A 25,839-nucleotide genomic window follows, 5' to 3' on the forward strand; every position below is an offset into this window, starting at 1 on the left:
TGTACACTATGACTTTTTGTAAAATTAACTTTAATGTGTGATAGGAATAAAAAGGGATCATAAATTAATGACTTCTCAACTCAAGTGAATGGCGGCTTGGACCCGGAAACAGTATTACATATGTCACAAACACATCATCACTTAACAAGCGGATTGGTCTGCTATGTGTTCTGCTGATATTTGTTTGTATGTGTGTTTGTGCATATAGACCTACTGAAGATCACAAACCTGCGCATAGCAATGGAAAAGTTGCACAAACTTGGTGATCTGTCTAATTACCGAAAAGAAGCGAGAAAGAAATATTTCTATGCTGTCTATGACATGGTCATACGTGGCAACTGTTTCTGCTATGGCCATGCCTCAAAATGTGCTCCTATTGGCAACGAGGCAGGCGTTGAAGGAATGGTATGTAAACACAACAAAGGTTCCATTCCAAATTCACTTGGAATACTGACCCATCTGTGTGTGTAGGTTCATGGTCACTGCATGTGTAATCACCACACTACTGGACTGAACTGTGAAGAGTGTGAGGACTTTTACCAAGATCAGCCCTGGAGACCAGCAGTAGGCCGAGAGACAAACGCTTGCAAGAGTATGACAAAGAACCCACAGTTAACCACACATTATATTTACCAAATTAACAAATAGTCCAGCCCGACATTATTTTCTCCAAATATACCGTTTTCACAATTACCAAAATCAAAAATTAGCCATCCATCTGCTCTTTGTTTTTTCTTCGATATCTCTCAGAATGTGAGTGTAACCGTCACTCAGACTCCTGTCACTTTGACATGGCCGTTTATCTGTCATCGGGAAACCGCAGTGGAGGAGTTTGTGATGACTGTGAGCACAACACACAGGGCCAATGGTGTGAGAACTGCAAACCTTTCTACTACAAGCACCCTCAAAGAGATATCAGAGACCCCAGGATCTGTGAGCGTAAGTGCCTCTACCTCTGAACTATCCTATAGTCTAAAAAGAGCATTTAACCTACAACTAATCAGCTCACAACCTTTAGATCTTCATCTATTTGCTTGGCTATCCTAAAGCTAGCCATGCTGGCAGCATGCTGACCATGTCAGAAGCATTCAAGCAATGTGTCAAATCATGATAGCTAACACAATTCATGCTACATACATGCTAAAAAGCTAAATACGATTAGCAGCAATCTAATTCATCCAAGAAAGATGTTCCTAGCATCATCTGAATTAACCTTTATTCATAAGAACAACTAGGCACAGTTTGCGCATTTCTCACATGGTTGGCATATTGTTTACAAGAGTTTTCATGTATTTAGCATGATTAAGCATAATTTTAGCAAGTTCATATTTTGAAACAACATGTTGGTTTGTATGAATCATCATATTGCCATCATGAATTAACACATTACTTGCAATTTTGTCACATTTTTAGCATGTTTCAGATATCGGTTCATGTTACAAACTTACAAAAAAATTATTTTTGTTAGCAACATGCTTAATCATGTTATAAACATGTTAGCAACATGCTACCAGATTAAAACATGATAACAAGCCAATTCATGCTTAAAATGAAAAGTCATAGTAGAAAAACACGAGCCCTATACTAATTTGTGTTAAAACATGTTAGCAACATGGTAATTATTTCTGATAACACTTTAAATCATGTAAAAAAATGTAACAACATGATAATTAATGCTATCAACATTTAAGGTAAAAACAAAAAGGTTAACTTGTGTGGAAATGTTAACAGCATGCTTATTCTTTATTCTTGTTAAAACATGATCATTTAACTATAATAGTTTTTATTTGCGCATACAGGCTAGTTAATGCCTAAACCATGCTAAATGATTTAACTTAAAAACATAAAATCCACATGTTTATTTATCCTAAAACCATTTTAGCAACATGCTAATTCTTGCCAGAAACATGACAGTAACATGTTAATTCATGCCAGAAGAATCCTAGCATAGTGTTCTAATTTTAAAAACATTTAAACATGTTAATGTAACAAAATCATCTCTTAAAACAACATGCTAGAAACATGCTACCAACATAGTTATGCTAGAAATGTGTCTTTGTCAAGGCAACATCAAAGTTTGTCAATAAACTTTACTACTAACATTGCTACTTTATTATTGAATAATGTATGTGTCTGTGTTTAGCTTGTGACTGTGATCCGCGAGGTTCTCTATATGAAGGCCTGTGTGACAGCGCTACAAATGTTATGAGAGACATGATTGCGGGACAGTGTCACTGCAAAGCTAACGTGGAGGGACAACGTTGTGACCACTGTAAAAAGGGACACTATGGCCTCAGCGATGACCCGTTAGGCTGTCGGTGTATGTAAACACAAATTTACAAAAAGCAGTTGCTTTTTTAAAGCCTTTGGCTACCATGGTCTTCCTGTTTTCTGCATTCAGTGAGTAGGATCCTGTTTTTCTTTCTTTTGTGTGTGTTTGTGAACCCAGCATGCAGCTGTAATCCTCTAGGCACACTCCCAGGAGGAACTCCTTGTGATATACAGACAGGAAGCTGTTACTGCAAACGTCTTGTGACTGGACGTAATTGTGACCAGTGTCTGGTGAGAAAACACGACATGTGTTTATTTATGGTGGAAGTAAAATGTACATATAAGTTCATTCCAGTAATTGTTGATTTTTCTTAAGTTACAATACAAAGGAACGTTATTATTGTGTGTACTTAAGTAAAAAGTGTTGATGGATTAATGTTCATTTACAATAATTACTGTTTACAAATAAGTGAAAACAAAATGTATCACAGCGTAATATATAACAAAAATCAGTTAATATAATCTGTGTGAATGACTGCTGGGCAATATAAAAATATAGTGGAAAATGCTCCATTTTTAAATAAAAACACATTCATGTCTAAGATGTCTACATTCAGGCACTTCATACAGTGAGCTTAATGTAAACTGCTTAAATTTTGCTTCACAAAGAACTGACAACCATGACCTAAATATTATTAATACAAATAAAAACATTTATTTCCATAAATTGTGGCCACTCAAGCTCACATTTTTGACTCATTTTGTACATTCACCTATTCTTACTAGAGCATTTAGTGAGTTGTTAACTGTAGACTCGTTCTGAATGGATTATTTCTGTCAGTCAGTGGTTACCTGTAGCCTCTTCATTAGAATCAGTGAGTCATTGACTTCTTAGAAGATTCAATTGAATCGGTCCAATTCACAAATTAATTGTTCGATTTAACAACTAGTCAGATTAACTGATTCAATATTCAGCCCACTTACATACTTGGACACAGCTATCAAGTGTAGTACAACTCCAGATCAAAATTACTTTTGCTATATTTATCTGCACCATGTTGGTGCCCAACGCTCAACCCCAACCTAAAAGACCTGCAATATTTATGAAAATGTAAAAGGTACAACATTTTGTTTTCGAAAGTAGAGAAGTAAAATCTAAAACAAACCTATTTGTACTTTAAATAAAGTGCAGATATTTAAACATGTTTGAGTACAATATACGTAAAAATACTTTGTCATCCATCACTGATTTATTTTTTGTGCGTATAGGTAAATGTGCTTGTATATAGTAGTAGTAAAACTTTATTGTCCCTGACAGGAGATTTGTTATGGGCATCGCCATGTTGCTGCAAACATTCAGTAAAACAAGCAATAAAAAACAATAGAAAATACAACAATTACAAAATTTATAGTGCTAATTAAGATATACTATTATTAAATAAACCCACTGACACAGGTACACAGGATTTCTTATAGCGGTTTAACCTACACTTTGGGACTCTATATCTTCTACTAGAGGGAAGCAGTTCGTACTGTGGAAACAAAAAATGAGTTGGCTCGTTTACAATCCTTTCCACCTGATTGAGGACACAGTTCTCATATAAAACTTGAGGATTAAAATATTCATCGTGCCCGACAATTTAAAACAACATCATGAGCTTTTTGTTAACTCCAAAAAGACGCAACCTCCGTAAAAAATACAATCTCTGGTGTAATCGAGAACAAACCCACTCAATGTGTGTTTTCCATGTGAAAGAATTGTCGATGTAAATGCCCAAGTACTTATAGGTTTCTGACTGGGTAATAGGATGGTCATGTACAACCACTTGACGATGGTCACCTACACTTAGGGTCAAATACCATCTCTTCTGTTTTCTTAGTATTTATTTTTAGCCTATTTCTATCACACCACTCAACGAACTGACTAATAGATAACACCAATATCATCATTCTCATAAAGTAAACTTAGTATGGCTGTGTCATCAGAGTATTTAAAAATAAAATTCTGTGAATGCTTACTTAAACATTCATTTGTAAAAAGTGTAAAAAAAAATAGGCCAATTGACACAGCCTTGTGGAACCCCAGTGCTACTGTTCTTTTCATCTGAACAGATGTTTTTAACCTTTACAACCTGAGTTCTGTTTGTTAAAAATGAGAAATACCATTTGCATATGCATGGGTTTATATTCAGCTGTTCCATCTTTTCAATTAACAAATGTGGTTGGATCGTATTAAAAGCGGAACTAAAATCAATAAAAAGCAGTTGAGCATAAGCTTTAGGATTGTCTAAGTGCTTAAGAATCAAGTGCAATATATGAACAGTTTTCTCTTTCAGCCTCAGCACTGGGGTCTCAGCAATGATATGGACGGCTGCAGACCATGTGACTGTGATGTGGGCGGGGCTTTGAACAATAAGTACGCACTTGTATCGACCCAATAAGACACAATAATCAATCCACATATTTACAAATTTTTAACATGTTGTTCTCTACAGCTGCTCTCAAGAGACAGGACAGTGCGCTTGTAAGGAGCACATGTTTGGTAGGCGTTGTGACCAGTTGCAATCTGGGTACTACTTCGCAGCCCTAGACCACTACATTTATGAAGCTGAATTTGCTTCCTTCGGACCGGTAAGTTTAAATATTTTAATGATTAAGCAAGCATTTTTAAATACTTTTCAGTAATAGTTTTACAACATTTGCATGGTAATGTTTTATTAAACATTTTTATGAACAAAACATTCTTAATGTTAAATTATACATGACAATTTTATGAAAAATCTGTACTTCTACCACAATGGAAACCAGTTTTCTTTTTAAAACTTTGTGTTTATTCTTGACAAATAAAGTGTATTCACAACTTTTCTGTCAAAGAAAGAAATAAATAAAGAAAGAAAGAATAAAACCAATGGTATGTAAAAACATAAAAAGGTTATACAAACAAATTGAATGCAGTGAGAAGAATGGTTTTATGAATTAACTGAAAGTGAGAATTCATGTAACAAAGATTTTACCATCATTCATACTGGTACAATTATCTGTGAGCATAAGTACCTCCAACTCTGAACTATCCTATAGTCTAAAAAGAGCATTTAGCCTACAACTAATCAGCTCACAACCTTAAGATTTTCATCTATTTGCTTGGCTATCCTAAAGCTAGCCATGCTGGCAGCATGCTGACCATGTAAGAAGCATTTAAGCAATGTGTTAAATCATGATAGCTATAGCACAATTCATGCAACATACATAGTACACATATTTATCTTAAAAATGATATTATTTGATGAATTTGAACATTTATATATAATGTTTTATTAAAGAACCGAAAGTTAAAACACGTAACAAGGAATTTCTTAACAAAAACGCATGTTAACCCATTTTATGCATTAACACTATTCCAATTTTTTTTTCAGTCTTTTGAAACAACTTTTAAAGCTCTTAGCACTGACCACCAAAAAAATTCTTTTTTTAACCACATTAGTACAAAAATCTTATTTTCACTATACACTAATATGACTATATTATAATTTGTATTTTAAATAGACAGGGCCAAGCATTCCTAATAACAGGACTATCAAACTTTTTACTTTCTCTTCACATAGGGAACTCATAATTGTATTGTTTGCCACTTAATTAACTGATTGTTAAACATACTGTACTAACATTAGAGATGACTATTATTTATTAAAAAAAGTTCTTCTTATGAATAAAGTCATTACATGTACTGAAAATGTGTACAAATATTGAAAGTACAACTATAGAACAATGGTTTTACGAGCAAAGTGCAATCATTTATCTGCAACTATTTTGAAACAAGAATGGTTTCACACATGTTTTAATGTTTTAAATAAAAATGTTTTGTACTAACTAAAGGTGACAATTTTACTTTTTTATAAACTAATTGAAGACATTAATTTCGGATTTGTGAACAATTTAGTTTATGTACATTTGCTTTTACAATAGTGTATTATGTAAATCTAAGAAAGTATAGGCTATATGAAGTAATAACATAGGTTAGGTTCATGGGTGTAAAAATAAATAAATAAATAAATAATAAAATAAAATGAATGAAAATTACACATTACAAAAAAAATTTAAGTACATCTGTATTCACTGCATGTTAATATAAAGAACCAAATGTGTTTGTAGGAGTAAATTTAGAATGTTTATTGTTGATCCTGTGCAGGCAGTAAAAGTGGTTCAAAGACCGTTACCTCAGGATCGTAAACCTACATGGACAGGTACAGGCTTTGTGAATGTACCAGAGGGTGAAACGCTGACATTCAACATTAACAATTTCCCAAGATCTATGGAATACAACTTAATGATCCGCTATGAACCACTGGTAATTAACAAATACACACACACACAATATTCAGTGTATACTATCTTTATCTGCCACCCAGGCAGCACACATGGTCACAATCAAGCATTGCACATGTGTTTATTATAGTTGCCAGATGAATGGGAGCAGGTTATAGTAAAGTTGGAGCGGCCCAGAGACATTGATCAGTCAACACACTGCACTACTACATACGATGATGAACAGATGGTCTCACTGCACCCTGGATCAAGGTACGTGGACGTTACATGTACACAAAAACATTCCACTAAAAACAGATGTAGTTTTTTTTAGGGATGCACAGATTCTTGCTGATGCCAATAGCTATATATTTGGAAGCTGATAATTATAAACATCATAAACAACTGGTTTAATTTTATTTATTTATTTATTTATTTATAGAAGACAAGAAACTACAAGAAAACATATAGATTGTACTTTTCACAAAAGTAATTTACATAAGGCAATTTTGATGTCTTAATTTTCACAAGTTAGTTAAGAACCACAACATATTCTGCTGCTGTTTAAGTTTGTTTTGGGGTTTTTAACAAGATTGTGGGTGTAACAGCAGCATGCTGGACAACAGAGTTGAGGATCCATGCGCAGTTAATTAATAAGAGCAGTTAGGCAGGCAACAGTCAAACAGGTAGCAAACAGGAGCATATAGGTAATCCAAAATACGTAGTCAAGAAATAGGTGAATGGTTAGGACAGGTGACAAAAACAACGGAAAAATAAAACAATGCAAAAGGTTATGCGGCTAGACAAAGAAAATAAATGCTTCATAGTGCTACAGGATAACAAGACTTAGCAATGTGTGTGAGAATGTGAGATGTATAAATATAGCATTTCCAGGCCACTAAATGAAAAGCCAAATTAGATTAAAAAGATTTCTGTGCCCTAAAGGTGTCTATTCTGCATACACTGATTACTCAGTTAACTGGATTTGGCTATTGACAATGACACGATCCAGGATACTTTCGTTCTTAAACTCATACAAGAGTTGTTGTCATAGCAAACAGGTCTGGAAACTCAAACATGCTCACGAGCAGGCTTATTTCCAAAAACAGAATAAGATTAGCAAAGACTAGCAAAGCATGACTAACAAAGCATGACTAGCAAAGGTCATTCTGAAAATCAGGAAAAACTGCTAATAATTTCTTATAGTACTGTATTAAACTGTGCAAAATAACAATATTGTAGAATTATTTTAAATTATTTTTTTAAAATGTAATCTGAATTAAAAAAAAAAGAAATAACTGAAAGAAAAGGTATAAAAACTTACATGGGGGTGGTACTCTGGTTCAAAGAGAATTTTTTTTATAGTGATATTATGCACATGATGAAAGCTTATGTGGGTGACTTGATGCAACACAGGACATGCAGACATTTCTCAATTATCAAAATGCTTGCATGAGGCAAAATTTAATGTAAATAGCCAGTTATTCCTTATGCGACAGGATTAAGAAACTTAAAAATATATATTATCCCGAGAAAAATCTAACAAACAGTAACAAAGCAAATCCTGCAGCCCACAACAAATGGGAAAAGTTCTTGCATTTCATATTTAGCAAATTTTGACAATTTAAAATTTTGCTCACATTGCTGATAACTAAATATTAATCAATCAGATGATGTCATTATGCTGCTGCACCACCAGTCAATTGCTGCATTGCTGATCATGACTTCAAGATTTATATCTCTCCTTCGCAAACTTAAAGAACCAATATAGAGTTATCAAGATCAAAATATCCAGGATCTGCCAAATCATCTTCGACTGTTTACTGTATATGTTTTTTTGTTTCAGATATGTTGTTGTGCCTAATCCAGTGTGTCTGGAAACGGGTCAAAACTACACCCTCAAAATTAGTTTCCCACAGTACTCTTCATACAACTATCACTCCTCTCCTCGCACACTTGTTGATTCAGTAAGTTCACTACTTATACATTTGTAAAGTAATATTTTTATAGAAATTGAAATGTGTTATTTATTTTTATTTTTTTTAAACAAGTTAGTTGTGTGCTGTATTTGTCCAGTCATTATAAAATTAACCATATTTGCACAGACTACTATCATGCTCAGTGATTTTTACATTGAACTCTTGCCTTCTACAGCTAGTGCTTCTGCCAGAGGTGCAAGACCTGGATCTGTTTTGTGGAGGAGACCATCAGCAGAAGAACTGGGAGATGTTCCAGAAATACAGATGTTTGGAGCGGAGCCAGAGTGTTATTAAAATCCCTTTAACGGATATTTGCAAAGACTATATCTTCAGTGTGTCAGCTCTGCTGCACAACGGAGCCCTTGGTGAGAAAGGCAAAAATATATTAACTAACATGTTTTAACACAACTATTAAAAGCTACCTCGTCTGATGTCAGAGCCAAATCTCCCTATTCAAACAGTACACAAGGGCTCTCAAAACCCCATAGTGGTGCCTTCACATCTGCCTTAATTCAATCAATCAATCAATCAATCAATAAGGCTATTTATATAGCGTCTTACTACAACCAGGAGGCTGCCCAAAGTGCTTCAAATTATTAAAAACAAAAATTAAACATTTAAATATCTAAGATAGTAAGAACACAAGTGTCAATAAAACAACAAAACAGCATTTTGTACTACTGAATATCAAAAAAAAAAAGTCTAAATAAATAGGTTTTAAGTTTCACTTTAAACAGTACCACATTGGTGATGATGCAAAGTTCTAAAGGGTATTCCACAGTTTTGGACCTGCCACTGAAAATGAACAATCAACCCATTGTTTATACCTGGATCTGAGAAAGGTTTGGTTAAATCCAACATAAAATGCATTGCAATAGTCCAGACGAGAGCTGATAAAAGCATAAATGGCTTTCTCTAGATCACGCTGGCTCAGAAAGGGTTTGACTTTGGCAAGGCGGCAAAGCTAGAAAAAGCTTGCCTTGATCACTGAATTAACCTGTTTATCAAATTCTAAACTACTACTTAAACAACTAAAAACTCCCAAATTTAACTACATGGCTAAAATGTGAAGAAAACGTAATATAATTTGAGGCCAACTCATTAGGCAGTTTGAGTTGCCAAACACAATCGTTTAGAGAAAGAAAGTTCTGTGACAGCCGAAGTTTGATGTCAATTAAAAATCCTTGCAGAGATTCTAGTGTACCTGAAGAGTCTGAAGCAACAGATTTGAACATCGTTAGCATACAGATGAAAGGAGACATTTTGATTTATCGTGATTGACCCTAACGGAAGCATATATAATGAAAAGAAAACAGGGCCCAAAATTTAACCTTGTGGAACACCAGAAGTCAATGGAGCAGAAGGAGAACTAAACTAAACATAACTAAAAAAAACTGTTAAATAAGATCTGAACACAACACAGGCACCTGTAGGCCAACCTGATGGGCCAAGCAAGACAGTAGAACTAAGTGGTCCACAGAATCAAAAGCAGCAGAAGGTCCAGCATCACAAGTAATACTGTTTTAACATCAAGAGACGAAAGAATATAATTTTGTACTTTAAGAAGTGCAGATTGAGTACTGTAACATGATCTAAAACCTGGCTGAAACGTGGCATTTTTGTGGCATAGATTTAACAATGTAGTAGAAATATTCAGAAGAAATGTTGGTCCATATTAATTAACAATTTAGCATTACATATTTGCAATAAAAATAGTTGGATACAAATTTACCAAGTTAGTAACATTTTTGCTGTATTTAGCGACTTTTAAGACCCCCTTAGTGACAAATTTTCAAAAAAGCGACTAGCGACAAATTTAGCGACTTTGTGTTACAGCAGATTTTGTATAGACTCCCATGTGCCCATACTGTACAGTCCCTAAGCCTAGTCCTAGTACATGAGTCTCTCCCACCTGCAGCCTGAGAGCAGATCATTCCTCTGCGTACTGATGGCAAATGATTTAGCACCTGGAGTGTGAGGTATTTCTATTGTGCAGTCAAACCGATCTGCTTCTCCTTTATATTAACAATTTATTTTGACCTTGTTCACAATAACAGATATTTTGGTGACAGTTTCGGAACTTGTCTGAGTTTATTATATCTGAGAGATATATCTGATTACTACACATATATATTGATATACTGTATTCAAACAGCAATAAATTTAGTTAAATTGACATGCATACTGTATATAAAAAACGAAGTGCTAATATAAATACCCCTTTATTAATCATAGGCTGTTAAACAAACAGAAACGCCATAACGTGAAAATGTCAGTAATATGCAAATTGGCATATGATGTAATCAACTGAAAGTTAGCAACTTTTCAAAATAGTTGTCAACACTGTGAAACTCCTGTTCTACCACATCTTAAAGGTATATCATTAGACTGAGCTTCGGCTGTTGTTCTCTGATATCAAGAAGTAATTTTTCACTCCCACATCTGCAAATCAAAGAATATTTTCAGGCAATTCATATATATATGTGCATAAATCTCCATGTATGTGAACAATTTCTAGAATAATCAGACCAGGCTGTCTGGCACCAACACTCTTGCAACACTCAAAATTACCTGGTCTGACCTAGAGCAGATCATCTTGACCTATGTTTATGTCTAAATGCACTGAGCTGCAGATATGTAATTGGCTGATTTGATATACAAACATTATGCTGCAGTTTTGATGTCAAAATCTATTTAGTGGGGCACATTTGTGTGCAAGTGAGACATTAAGTCAGCTAAGCTTTCTTTTTAAGTTTTATTTTTGCACATCTCCGCTCTAAAGTAAATACTTTATCAATGAATGTGGCTTTCTCAGTGCTTGGTTATGAAATCAAACTTAACCAACCAATCAGATTTTTGCTGCCATTGGGCATAAGGATTAATTGTCTATTTCTTATTTATGTTTGGCAGAGTGTAAGTGTGACCCACGAGGGTCTCTGAGCACCGTGTGTGATCCTATCGGTGGGCAGTGTCAGTGTCGACCCAATGTTTCAGGAAAGAACTGTGATGCCTGTGCTCCAGCCACCTACCTGTTCGGACCCTCAGGATGTAGAGGTTAGTGAACACTGTACACATGCACAAATACCCCACATTTAGTTCACTATTAATATAAAGTAACCTTTCTGATTAAATTCTCTTCAGCTTGTGACTGTAATCCGCTGGGCTCTCAGAACCTTTTCTGCCACCCCAGCAATGGACAGTGTTTGTGTGTGCCTGGAGCATTTGGGCGCCAATGTGGCAACTGTAAACCCAACCATTGGGGCTACCCTACTTGCAAGCCCTGCTCCTGTAATGGAAACAGTGAACAGTGTCACCCTCTCACAGGCAAATGTCTGAACTGCAGGGGTCACACCTCAGGCCACAACTGCGAGAGGTAAGAGAGGGCAATATATTGTTATCTGATGGAGCTAATATGATTTTGATCACTTTCAAGGAAGGTTTTAACCACCGATTATGAAAACCTTCATTAGAGCAGAACAGGCTTAAAATTGATGGAGTAAACTGTGTAAAACAATGTGTTATGTAATACTGGTTGTTTTGCAAGGAATAACATATTAATAATTTTCTTAAATTATACATTTTCTGCAATAGCAAAAACACAATAACAACAGAGCTGACTATCATTGTCTGAAAAAAAAACACTGGAATGATTGAGATGCTATCACTTTGTTTTAAAATCCTTTATGGAAATATATGGAAATATTTCTACAAACAGACAAAGTGCTATTCTCTTGTGTGGTGTGTTGGTCTAGTGCTTAGGCCATGTATTGCAGCTCCACCTTTGTTAGCCTCATGGTGCTGTTTGTGCCACATGACTCAGTAGGGCAGGCTGTGTGGTGCTGCTCCACTACTGCGCACAGTGGGCCACGTGGTACTGCTTAGCCTCAGGACTTGATAGGCCCGATGGTGCAGTTTCACTCTGAGCTTTGTGGGTTTCATTGTGCCTAGCTTAACCCCTCAATGGCACCCATGATGCAGGTTAGCCTCTAGGTCAGTGACCACACTAATAAATCTTTCATTTAAAAGTCCAACATGTGCTTGATATATATATATATATATATATATATATATATATATATATATATATATATATATATATATATATATATATATATATATATATATATATGCAGCTGGGATTATTTTTTCTGACTAGTCAATTGTTTATATTGAAATCAAAATCATGATATGAAAATGTATATTTAAGAAATAAATTTAGGCAATCTCTCTGAAAACCAATATATGTGGATACTGATAAAAAGCATCTGGCTTCAAATAAATGCTTACAGACACACTGTTTTTAGTATGTACACAAGACATGCAAACAACCTTAGCGAATCTAAAAAGTTGGAGCTGGGGAGGTTGAGGGTTTTAGAGTATGCTAGTACAGATTTTTACAGGTTCCTGTATTTCTTGCTAATTCATTTTCTGTTGGCAGTGGAATGCTCTTCTGTTTGACATACATGGAGCGACATAGCTAGAGTTCTCCAAAATCTTCTGTTCCAGGTGTGAAAGTGGTTATCACCGTAGCACATTGTTGGGCTCCAGAGATCAATGCAGGCCTTGTATGTGTCCTAATGGACCCGGAAGTGGTATGCAGTTTTCTGAGAGCTGTTACCAAAATCCCAACACTCTTCAAATGGTCTGTGTCTGCAACGCAGGCTACAAGGGTAAATTAATTCACTGGAGAAGTTAACATAACAGAAACTGTTTCCTAGAACTAACATAAAACAATTCTTATCCCTATTCCACTATCTAGGACCTAAATGTGAGGAATGTGCTTCTGGTTACTATGGCAACACTCGGGTACCAGGGGGACGGTGCCACCCATGTCAATGTAATGGAAATATTAATATGCAGGACCCTGAATCATGTGACGCACGCACTGGTGCTTGTCTCAAATGCCTGTTTCACACTGATGGCACTGAGTGCCAGTACTGTAGTCGTGGCTACTATGGAGATGCCCGTTCACAGAACTGTAGGAGTGAGTATTGTCAAGTAAACAAGTATATTTAGTGTGTGTGTTTAAGTTAAAACATTGATCTACAATATTCTTATATGCAGTGTTAATTTTTTTTGACAAATAGTCATCATATTTTTCAAGAACATGAAATTAATGACAAGAACTATGATGAAATTGGCTACTGTATATTACATTTGTGCAAATACAGTAATTGTTTGCTTGAAAGAATAAAGAATGTTATAAATATTTTAAGTTATTCTAAGAATGTGTTTAAGTTTTATATTATTATTATTATTATTATTATTATTATTATTATTATTGTCCAATTTTACCTTTATTGTTCAAACCTTAGTATCATTCATTCAGGTTTATTTTTCAGGAACATTCAGAGACATTTTTTTCTCAAAAGTTTAGACATTTTAAAAATTGCATTAATTTATAATGTTTTAACCAAACTTCTTACGATGCATTCACACGGGGCTTTAGTGTCAACACTTGACAGAGGGCGTGTCTGAAGTTGGGGCTGACGCGATCATCATAGCAGCATCACCCAATGAAATTAGTCAGCAATCAGCTACTGTCTAAGCTGGTGTATTTAAATATAGCAAGCTGATTGGCAAGACTAAAAGTACATTTGCAGTCAAAATTAACAAAATACAGCCACTTATGCACATATGTTTTGGTCTTGTATAAAGCTTACAGTAACTGCTTTTGGGACACTAAAACTACACTTAAAACTACATCTGGGTTTTTTTTCATAATCTACCTTTCATTGCTCACATTGTAATCTTGCAAAGATGCAATCTGATAGCATAGCTTTTATTGTGCTCCAAGCCAAACAACTAATATTGCTTAGGTGGAAGGATCAGAAACCTCCAACACAGTGGATCTGTGATGTCCTCTTTTTCCTAAAGTTGGAAAAGTTGAACTGTCTAGAGGTTCATCTAACCAGTTTAAGAAAATTTTGGACTCATTTAACAAATATATCCAAGAACATGTTTTATTGTCAAATACAGACCAAGAGTTTGTTCCAGCAAATTAATTATTTTTCTTTCCTACGTGCAAAGTAGGGGGTATTGTGTGATACAGATTGTACATTTGTAGGTTTTGTTAAGCCAAATTATTATTTACCTTTTTGTTTGTTGGTATGTTTTTATTTTTCATTGTATGCACTTAAGTTAATACTATCTATATATTTTTAAAATATAATTGGGTTTTTGGGGGATTTTTTTGTCCTTTTTTACTCTAATTTGTTATAAGTCATAAATAAATACAATTATTATAAAGTGAATAAAAAAATTATTAACTAAATATGCAGTAAACCATTTTCTTCTTCTGAAGAACACAAAACAACTAATTTAGAAGAATATTGCAAATGTTCTTGTTTATAAAGTGAGTCTTTGGGGTCCAACACAATACTGAACCCCACTGAGTCTTATCTTTGTGCGCCACTGGATTCATTTTTAGACTCTTCTACTTCTGATCATAGTTTTACAATTCCTGCATGGTAAAGCAGGTTTCACAAATAATTTGATTTGCTTTTTTTGTTTGTTTTGTCTTTAGGATGCATGTGCAATCTCGTAGGTAGTTCCAGACAAAGCTGTGTTGATGGCCTGTGTGAGTGTGACCGGATAAGTGGGCAGTGCCCATGTCTGCCTGGCGTGGAGGGTCAGCTCTGTGACCGCTGTGCCCCCAACACATGGAACATCAACAGTGGAAGAGGATGCCAGCCTTGCCGGTGCCACCCTGAACACTCCTACAGTTCCTCCTGTGACTTGGTCTGAGCACACACACGCTTTAACAGTTGACAAAAGTCAATCAGCTGAATCACAAATTAGATGTAATTTCTGTGTTTCTGCTTGTATTCTGTGTAGCTGTCAGGTCAGTGTTCCTGTAAGCCTGGTTTTGGAGGCAAGACATGCGAGGAGTGCAGGGAACTGTTTTGGGGTGACCCTGAAGTTGAATGCCATGGTGAGTTTGCATTGTGTTATTAAAACTGGTTCGCACATTGGATGACTCAAGTGGAATCTTAAATTCTTTAGCTGTATAGAACAATTTCATTTTTAATCAATTTAGTGGCATATACATACTTCCTCAACAACAGAATTGGCAGTTAACAAATTGGCAGTGTTGTGCAGGTTACTTTCAAACTGTAGTACATTACAGATGAACTGTAACTGTTATTTAAAATGTAATCCCTTAACTTACAATATTCCTGTCTCAGAATTGTAATGCATTATATGATCCTGTATTACATTTCAGTTACTTACACTAAATTAACTACAGAAGTAAAGCTTAAAAAGGCAAAATATGTAGGATTGTTTTATTACACTGGAACAGAATTCTAAAACCATTAAAATTGTCATAGTAGTAATAGTGATTATTCATGCAAGTACTAAAAATACTTTGTCATATTTACATTTGTCATGCACATCTTCTCAGGCAAGGATGCTGTGATCAGTAGTAAATTACCTCCAAAAGGCAGAGGGCGCTCATAAAGAAATCAATGAACCCCTCCAAAAACACACAAAATTGCTCAGAAACCCAGGAAATCTTCTGGGGAAATAGCAGCTGCTGAATAAACAGAACATTTAACTGATTTCTTGATTCAACATTAATAAACTAATATAGAATCATCTCACTGAGGAATCTATTTCAAACTTTTAGCTGAAGTTATGAGATAAACACCATTTTCTAAGACAAGACAACAAATATATATAATCAGAAAAACTGTCTTACACTATGTTTAGTATAATGTGCAACATATCTCTCTCGGCTTGTCTGCAACACCACCTAAGATCACAGGTCGTGTCATTTAAACTGATGTATTTTCTCTTGAATGGTGCAATAAAATCTTAAATTCCTTTTAAACAGATTGAAAGTTTGAAATAAAGACCACTGAGCACAAGAAGAAGCCAGAACACACAGTGTAAAAAGTAGAGTTTACAAAAGTAGCAGCAAATTATTTAGTTGTGTAAGACTTCATATTGTGGGGTTAACAGGCTGTGGGCAAGATAGAGTGGCAGGAAGAGGAATTGAAAATTTAAATATTATAAGAAAATGATATGAAATACAAGTTTCACATGAGATAGAGACAGAAATTCCATGGGTCCAATACATGGCTATGCTGATTCATGGGGCCATTTATTGATTTTGATAAATAAAAAATAAATAAAAAAACTAACTCAAACTGGAGGGATTGCAAAAATGAATATTAAAATTACCACAAATGAGCAGAATCTAATAATTCGTGATTATTTCAGCAAGAAATTCAGAAAACTTTGAAATAAAATCCTTATTGTATTTGGATGGGTGATAGACAACAGCACATGCTACTGGACAAAACAAAAAACAAGTTGTACTGTAGCTCAAAGCTAATATAGCTTCACGAAGGAAGTAGTCGACAGGTAAAATCTTGCTTGAATACAGAAGTGAAGTGAGTATTGTCAAGCACTTGAAATTATACTAGAAATTGGTGATCTTCAATTCCTGCTGTGACCGAGAATTGGACTTGCAACCTTTCGATTATAAGTCCAACTCCCTAACCATCAGTTCATAACTGTCGCCAAAGAAGCCAAACCACCAACGTAAGTAAACACTCGAGGGGTGCTCAGGAAGGAATAGCTGTGAGTAGATAGCTGCATAGATATTTCAGGATGAAGGTCTTTGTTTGAGAGATATAAAGTGATGTGCAGACCGCCTTGTCGTTCATGGTCCACTCATCAGCACAATTGAGCAGGCTGTGATTCCTAGGCATGCAACCCTGACTCTGGATCCCCACATGCAAGTGACATGAATGTGATCTGGCATAGCTCAGATTTTCTGCATTTTTTCAATAGTATGATTGCTGCATATGCAAGCTGAGAAACTAATTATCATAGTAGAACAGTTTCACAAGCAGTTTGTGATGTGGAAATCGGAGATGAGGCCTTGGTCTAATGCGCCACCTGGCTTGAGAACCCCGTTCTCAAAGACTTTTTGTTTGGGTAGCACCCATATTCTGAATGCCTTCGGCATAATTCAAATGAGCCATTTTAAGATTACAAGATTAATCTAGACAAAAAAATCTTTTTTTTTTGTTTCGATTATATCATTAAATGTGGAGGGGGCCTTACAGTATTTTCTGGGGAAAAAGAGGGTCTCAGGCAAAAAAAGGTTGGGAATCACTGCTTTACAAGAACCATATTAATCGGCAATAGTCCTAGCAGGGGTGGATGGCAAGCCATGCACACCAGCACCAACATACACCCAGTATAATTAAAACAAAAAGCTAATGTTTCAGAAAATTCTCATACATTCACTAACATGTCCAGAACAGAGCTAACAATGAAACAATGACAAAAAAAAATCCAAATATACAACAGAAACGGGACCTAACAAACACTCACAAGGAAATACGGCACAGATATACAATTTATAGTTACCATGTTTTGTAATTTTAAAGATTTTCATCAAATGTAATTCTTCCATCTACATTGAATAAATGATAGCAGCACACACACACACACACACACACACACACACACACACACACACACACACACACAAACACACACACAAATAACTCCCAGAATGTTTAAACTGTTTGGAAAGTATATTCACAAGTGCTTACATATGTCAGGGTGATTTATTTTCCTCTCTCTGATACTCCACAGAAAGCAGCAGAGAAACCTAGAGTTTATTTAAATAGGGGTCTGTTGTTACTTTTAGCTTGACTGTTCTTGTTGAACGAGAAACAAACAAGCATTATCTCTCTTTTCCTCTATTCCCGCTTTTAATCTTTCTGGCAAGCTTAAGTAACCACTGACCATCAAAGCAAAAATGTGTCTTATGTTTTAAAGTGCATTGGCTTGGGAATGATAATAAATAGTTTATATGAAACTTGACTTTTTTTGTAGTTTGCTTTGAGATCATAAGCAAAAAAAAAATCTATTACAGATATGCTCATGATTAAATAAGAAAAAATATTGCCAGCAAGGTAAGGTTTTATCTTAATAATAAAATTCTATGCAATGTCGCCTCACAGCAAGAAGGTCGCTCGTTCGAGTCCTGGCTGGGTCAATTAGCATTTATGTGTGGAGTTTGCATGTTCTCTCTTGTTCACTTGGGTTTCCTACGGGTGCCCCGGTTTCTTCCACAGTCCAAACATGTGTGCTATAGATAAATTTGGTAAGCTAAATTGTCCATGGTGTATGTGTGTGAATTGGCTCTTCAGTGTTTGAACTCTCAGTAATGATTAAATCACACTGAACTGAGCTAAACTGAACTGAACTGAACTTAAACACTAAAACCTGAACCACACTGTTCCAGTTACTATGACCATTTATGTGAAGCTGCTTTGACACAATCTACATTGTATACAAATAAAGCTGAATTGAATTGAATTGAATTGAAGTGTAAGTGTATGTTTCCCAGTACTGGGTTGTAGCTGGAAGGGCATCTGCTGTGTAAAACAAATGCTGGATAAGTTGACCGTTTATTCCGCTGTGGTGACCCCTGATAAATAAAAGGGACTAAGCCAAGGAAAAATGAATAAGTGAATAACATTTCATATGGGTGTTATTTTAGTAAGGATTAAATTATTCTGTTTTTTTTTTGTTGTTTTTTTTTTTTGATATTTTGATTTACATTTGAAAATATATTTTCTGCTTTCCTTATAATCTTAGTTAAAGTTTCAGTAATTTTTATTTATCTTTTCCGGGGTCGGGTGACGGGTCACAGGGCAGCAGTCTAAGGAGAGATCTACAGACTTCCCTCTTAAGTGAAACTTCCTCCAGGGCCTCCGTGGGAATCCCGAGGCATTTCCAGGCATTCCCAGACATTGTCCCTCCTGCATGTCTTGGGTCTTCCCTGAGCCCTCCTTCTTGTCCTAAGCCCCTTTAGATGACTTATCTTAATGTGGTTGAGCTCCTCCCTAATGGCAGAGCTCCAAAAGGTGGGCAGCTTGTATCCGAGATCTGGTCCTTTCAGTCATGACTCAAAACTCATGACCATATGTGAGAGTAGGAACGTAGATTGACCGGTAAATCGAGAGCTTTGCCTTTCGGTTCAGCTCCTTCTTTACCACAACGGACTGGTCCATCATCCGCATTACTGCTGTCGCTGGACCAATCCACCTGTCAATCTCACGTTCCATCCTTCCCTCACTCGTGAACAAAACCCCAAAATACTTGAACTCCTCCACCTGGAAATAAAGACTTTCCTCCGACCTGGAGATTGCAAACCACCTTTTTCTGGTGTAGCACCATGGCCTCAGACCTAGGGGTGCTGATTCTCATTCCAGCCACGTCACACTCGGCAGCAAACCGCCCCAGTGCATGTTGAAGGTCCATGTTCGATAAAGCCAAAAGAACAACATTGTCTGCGAATAACAGAGATGAAATCCGGACCAAAATTGGTGACAAAGGGCACCCCTGCCGGAAATTTGTATTTATGGTATTTTATATTCATTTTTAACATTAAAATAAAATATTTACATAACACAGTATAATGATACAAAAATGTAGCACTCGCCATGACAAATTGCAAATATATTTTTTTCTTGGATTTTTGTTTTAAATAGAATCTAAACACTATGCTTGGGATGAATCACCCAAACACACATTTTCCCATTTTCCACTGAGCACAGATGTGTTCTCATGCATTCCAATACAAGCAAACACACACACTCAAATCAAGAATGCACCGATTCTTCCTGCACTCACATCCAAGATTTTAAACCACATTAAGTCTTCTGACCTCATTTCATTTTCTAAATCATCTGTGCATATTTGTGTTCCAGCATGTGACTGTGACCCAAGAGGCATCGCCACTCAGCAGTGTAATAAAACATCAGGTGACTGCGTTTGCATAGAGGGTGTTGCCGGCCGCAGGTGTGACACGTGTGGGCGGGGCTTTGTAGGCACCTTTCCAGATTGTGAGGCGTGTCATTACTGTTTCCGTGAATGGGATGTTAATGTGGGAGAGCTGACCAATCACACGCAGAGGCTGGTGGATACGGTTGAGGAAATGAAGGATTCGGGGGTGGCGACACCATATAAAGACATCATAAAGAGTCTGGACGATGAAAGTAGGCAACTCCGAGAGATACTGGAGGATGACAAGGTTCAGCAAACTTTCGCACACACGCAGAGGATGATGAAGAAAGCTAGGTATGTAGAAGAAATGCATTTATTTTTAGTAGCCAGTTATAAAACATAAAATTTACTTTATTTTTGGGCCCTATCATACACCCGGCGCAATGTGGCGCAAGGCGCGACGCAATAGATGTTTGCTAGTTTCAGCTTGGCACAAGAGTAGTTTTAAGGTGTGGTGCCACGCTGTTTAAATAGCAAATGCATTTGTGCTCATATGTGCGCCCATAGGTGTTCTGGTCTCAAAAGGAAGGCGTTCTGAGGCGCATTGCTGGGGCGTTGCTATTTTGAGAAACTATAATAGATTTTTCAATAGACCAGAACAAACCCAGTCTTAAGTCCAGCGTAGAGTTGCGCCTCGCTTTCACAATGCTTAATACACACAAGATGTAGAGCAATGTGCAAATATCTTTACATATGAAAAATAATTAAAATATTAACGATATATATAGGATATAATAAGGATATATATAGGATATAAATATAAAGGATTAAAATGTCATAAACCTTATTATTTTCTAGCCTACATAAATATGAAAAACCACTGCTTTTATGCCTTTATCTCAGGAGGCTTTTTCAGTTCATTCAATTTGCTTTTGTATAATGTTATTATTATTGGCAGTATTATTTATTATATGCATATTTATATTTGTTTTATTAAAAACAAGCTTAAATTTGCCCACCTGCAGGTTTTAGACCATATGGGGCACAGCATGTAGGATATAACTCAGTATTTTGAACACACTTTGTTATTATCATTCATTTATTCATTTGCTGGAAATTAGAACTAAAGTTAAAAAATTGTTTTGAAACAAATGTTTGCGCTAACAAACGAAATTAATTATCTATAGGCTAATTGATGTCTGTGCGTATAAGGTTTCCCTATGCACGAGAGCGAAAGTAAAAGTTATTAATTTATCTCTCATTCTCACACTGTAGATGCTCTTTTTAACAGTTTTCTTGCTAGTGAAATGCTCAGTTTTTCCACTTCCACTTACTTTACGTCATGTAAATAGCAAATGTGCCATGGCACAACTGGATCTTAAAGGGAATCGGAGATGAGACTCTGATTGGTTTATTCTCAAAACACACGTATAACTCATTAAGAAAATAAACTTAACCCTTTTAGACCATGCGCCACAACGCAAAGTGGATTTTTCCGTCCTTAAAATAGCAAAAGTAGATTCTGACAGGCCCTGAAACTGTTTGCGCCCTGCGCTTTGCGCATGGACCGTCAAAATAGAGCCCATTATCTTAATTATTACATCTGTTATTTTCATTTACATTTTATTTATAAATATTAAATTACCCCATTTCACATTTGAGAAAATGCTTCAGTACATTAAGTGCTCAATACTAAGGCCTGATCAACCATCTAAAGTTGTACAAGGCAAGGCCAATATACAAGATCAAGCATTTCCCCGCAATGTGGGACTTATTATCAATTAACAAACTATCAAAATCATAACACTGTCCTGTTGTGACAAAGGGAATAAATCCACAAGCAGTTCTGTGTTCTTTCTGGTTTGAGTTGATGGTGAATAATAAATGAACTAAATAAATACAATCTATTAGGCAGACTGAGATGCAAGCAACAACTATCAGTAGAATTAGAAGATAATCTTTAAAAGAACAGCGATAGAAAAATGTATCTTTCTAAAGGTAGATCCTAGTGATGGTGTTTATATGGAGAAAGGAAGTGTGCCAGTACTGAGCCCTGAAGCAACTTACTCCTCCAAGAGACCCTAAAAAACCTATCTGAGAGGTAAAATTTGAACCTGAAATGTTGTTTATCATGAGGATAGATAGAATAATGTGGTGGTTAGCTGTTTAAAGCAGGAGACAGATTTAACAAGAAGAATATCATTTACTGGTTATTTTAAATCTAAGATACAGTTGCATAATTTTCTTATTTCTTTTAACTTAGAAATACATGCCTTCTTTTTTAATTTTTTTTTTGCATTTATTATTTTTATCGAATTTTATATTATTTTGCCCCATTTTTGTGCTTTATAAATAAAATTAATGAAATGATAATCTTTAAGAAACTGTTTTGCTAGTTTTGCAGAGAGCAGTCGTAGTTAAATGTGAGGTTTTGAAGAAAGAAAGACTGAAAAAAAAAACTGAATAATGCAGTTTCTTTTCTGCAGCCCATGTAAGAGGATGCTGGTCTAAAGTTTTCTAAAACTGACCAGTTAAAGTGATTTTCTTTTCTTTTTGGGTTAATCCAAGCCTGTTAAATTTTGTGGGAAAGTAATCAGTTTATGCTTTACTAATTTGACAGTGCGTGCACGTACAACTGAAGGACAAAGGTCTTGATGAAGATAAGTTCATAGGATAAAGTGGAAAGATAGGTAGGGTGATTGGAAGAGATAGGTTTGGTGACTTCAGGCCACCAATCAATTTAGATAAAAAAATAAGATAGATAATAATACCAGCAACAACAATAACAACACAATAGAAATAAAAATAAATGAAACATTGTGAATACACCTAAACACAGTATTGAGATTTGAACACAATTTAATAAATGAAATGGGGGGGTTGCGTGCCAGAAAATTGTTGAGTACCAGTCACAAGTAAATGGAGAAAGTTGAAACCAGGGGCATAGTGTCTGTAATGTGATCTTTTACACATGTTGACTTTTTCTTTTAATCTTAGTGAGACAGCATCACTTCTGAGAAAGTCTATGGACCGATCTGAAACAGACTTGGACATGGTATCTACTGATCATCACCGGGCAATTAAGGACCTAAAAAGTCTGACCAAGGAGGCCCAAAACCTACAAGAAATCACCTCTGATAAACAGCAGCAGGTTTTGAACATAAAGCATTCAGACCCCAGAGGTAAACACTGCACAATCATATGCAAGATTCAATTTAATAAAATGCTTTGCAGCTGAAGCATGTGCTGATCTGGCTTTGTAGGTGCAGTGGACAGCATCCGTGACTATTATAGGGAATCAGCTGAAGCAGATTTCCGTGTCAGTCAAGCCATCTCTGAACCAGTCAGACAGTCTGCCTTGCTACGAAAAGATACAGAGGCCAAACTAGAAAGAACTGAGAATGAATTTAACCTGAAACATCAGCTGTACACACAGAGGCTGAGCAAAATTGAAACTGAACTGAACTCGACAGACCTTTCACGACTAAGCCGTCAGGTAATTAATCCTACATTTTAAAATAGTTAGCGAATCCCAACAATATTCTTATTTGAATGCATGAAACCTCCAGTATCAACCAAAATTTGAGAATTTAAAAGACTTGTCTAATAATCCATCTTGTCTAATAATAATGTCTCCATCATCAAGTTAAGGAGTTTTAGTTGTGACTATGCATGCTAGTATAATAATGTGTCCTAAAATACTCAAGGGACTTCAAGCAAAGACTTTTATTTCATGTAGCTATAAAAGAAAAATGTTAACAACTGCTGCAGAAAACACCACAAAACTCGGGCGGCATAATAATGAGAAAAAAAAACTGACATTTTATTATTCTAAAATAAACGGCTATGATATTTTACTTTTCTGCAATACATTTTGAGAATAATTTCACGAGATGAAATGAATGGTTCTTTTTGCATTTGCAAAGTATTTATAATTTTAGGTTGATTGGGAAAATTTTCAGGAGACTGCATAAAACACAATAATCCAAAAATCAAAACATAGATAAATAAAGCAGAGAAAAGATACAAATAAACATAAACATTGGCTCATGGTTTTCTGTTATTTAAAGTTGTCCTAAGACAAGAATCGTTATTGTTTTATGGTATTGTTAATGAAAGGTTTTCAAATGTTATATTTACATACATACAGTTTCTTTTTTTAGCTTACTGGATTGAAATGCTCACACAGCCACAGGCTTTACAAAGACACTAAAATTACATTCTGTTTCGTAACTTTATGTTTAAACTTCATAAATCATTTGTTTTCAACTGTATGTCCTGATCAACTGTATTCCAGACCAGACATTGCATATCCTGCGATGTGACTTGCAGATGTGCATATTGCAATATTAATGCTTAAACAATATATTGCATATCCCTACACCAACCTCTGACACTTCACCTCCACCTAAATAGACTTCTGCACACTTTGGGTTCAGTTTCTCCCAAGCTTGCTAAACAATGTTTTTTATCAGACTCAAACACATTTTTGTTGTTGCAAAAGGGTGACTGCTATATATTAGCAGTGCAAATAAGTCCGATAAAGCACCATAATAAAAGAAATCCTATCATGTCCCAGGGGAGTGAATAAGGGTATCCTGTATAGGCCTGTCATCATATCAATTTTTTTATTGTACAATGTTTAGCACCAAAATATATTGTGATAAACAATATTGTTCTATTTTTAAGACCATTCTAAGACACTCGTTATATAATGCCAGAATGACAATATAATATCACAATGCAAATAAACTCTCCAAAAGAACGCATAATATTTTATTCTTAAGAATATTTAATGTAATTATAGTCATTTTAACAATTTAACTAGAAAATTGTAAACAGAATGTGAAAATACATACCCTAATAATGTTAACAAAACAATGCAAAGTAAAAAGTAACAGAGGCTGCGATATCTGCTAGATCTATTTTTAGTTGCTAAACATTAGTTCATCTATTTTATTTTCGACGTCCCTTTATTAATCTGGGTTCGCCACAGCAGAATGAACCACCAACTTATCTTGCATATGTTTTACGCAGCGGATGCCCTTCCAGCTGCAACCCATCACTGGGAAAACCCACATAAAAAAACTGGCCAGCCCACATGAAAATATACTTTAGTAATTTATAGTAAATACTATATATATAAATTTTAAATATATATAAATTTTGTTAACCATACTGACACCTCCAGTAATGATGCTAGAACTGTTTATGTTCAGACGATATCACCAAAAACTATTGAGGTCATGTCCATCTACTGTGCGATAAGTCGATATTGATTGTGACAGGCATAATCCTGACCTTTTGAGGTGTGTTTTTAAGTGCATTACCACTGGACAGGACTGTGTTTTTTTATATCTTGAGTGTTAAGTGCAAGTGCAGTTGAAATGAATGTGAAAGTGCTGTAAAGACAGACAAGCAAAACACGGTCCAGTCCAGCTGATGGCGCTAAATGCATCACTCCCCAAAAAATTGCACCACAACAGATGAAGATGATAGTGGTTTATAGTTGTAAATTTGAACATTT

The 25,839-nt window shown here is 35.5% G+C and overlaps 1 protein-coding gene across 2 annotated transcripts in view; it reads left to right on the forward strand.

Annotated features, from left to right (window-relative positions):
• lamb1b (laminin, beta 1b) overlaps window positions 1-25,839 on the forward strand; it is a 46,785-nt gene that overhangs the window by 14,753 nt on the left and 6,193 nt on the right. Inside the window, exons 7-26 of one of the 2 annotated variants that reach the window (NM_001277130.1) lie at window positions 209-405; window positions 472-592; window positions 751-939; window positions 2,144-2,320; window positions 2,450-2,562; window positions 4,608-4,687; window positions 4,767-4,902; window positions 6,458-6,616; window positions 6,725-6,846; window positions 8,420-8,540; window positions 8,728-8,917; window positions 11,463-11,606; window positions 11,694-11,925; window positions 13,059-13,222; window positions 13,312-13,536; window positions 15,079-15,293; window positions 15,390-15,486; window positions 20,297-20,666; window positions 23,310-23,494; window positions 23,576-23,808. In NM_001277130.1, the coding sequence (NP_001264059.1) occupies window positions 209-405; window positions 472-592; window positions 751-939; window positions 2,144-2,320; window positions 2,450-2,562; window positions 4,608-4,687; window positions 4,767-4,902; window positions 6,458-6,616; window positions 6,725-6,846; window positions 8,420-8,540; window positions 8,728-8,917; window positions 11,463-11,606; window positions 11,694-11,925; window positions 13,059-13,222; window positions 13,312-13,536; window positions 15,079-15,293; window positions 15,390-15,486; window positions 20,297-20,666; window positions 23,310-23,494; window positions 23,576-23,808 (3,470 nt within the window). Of the gene's footprint in view, window positions 1-44; window positions 406-471; window positions 593-750; window positions 940-2,143; window positions 2,321-2,449; window positions 2,563-4,607; window positions 4,688-4,766; window positions 4,903-6,457; window positions 6,617-6,724; window positions 6,847-8,419; window positions 8,541-8,727; window positions 8,918-11,462; window positions 11,607-11,693; window positions 11,926-13,058; window positions 13,223-13,311; window positions 13,537-15,078; window positions 15,294-15,389; window positions 15,487-20,296; window positions 20,667-23,309; window positions 23,495-23,575; window positions 23,809-25,839 lie in introns of both variants that reach the window. The other variant, XM_073946122.1, reaches the window with a different exon arrangement.

Source organism: Danio rerio, chromosome 4 (assembly GCF_049306965.1).
Source record: "Danio rerio strain Tuebingen ecotype United States chromosome 4, GRCz12tu, whole genome shotgun sequence".
Taxonomy (NCBI): domain Eukaryota; kingdom Metazoa; phylum Chordata; class Actinopteri; order Cypriniformes; family Danionidae; genus Danio; species Danio rerio.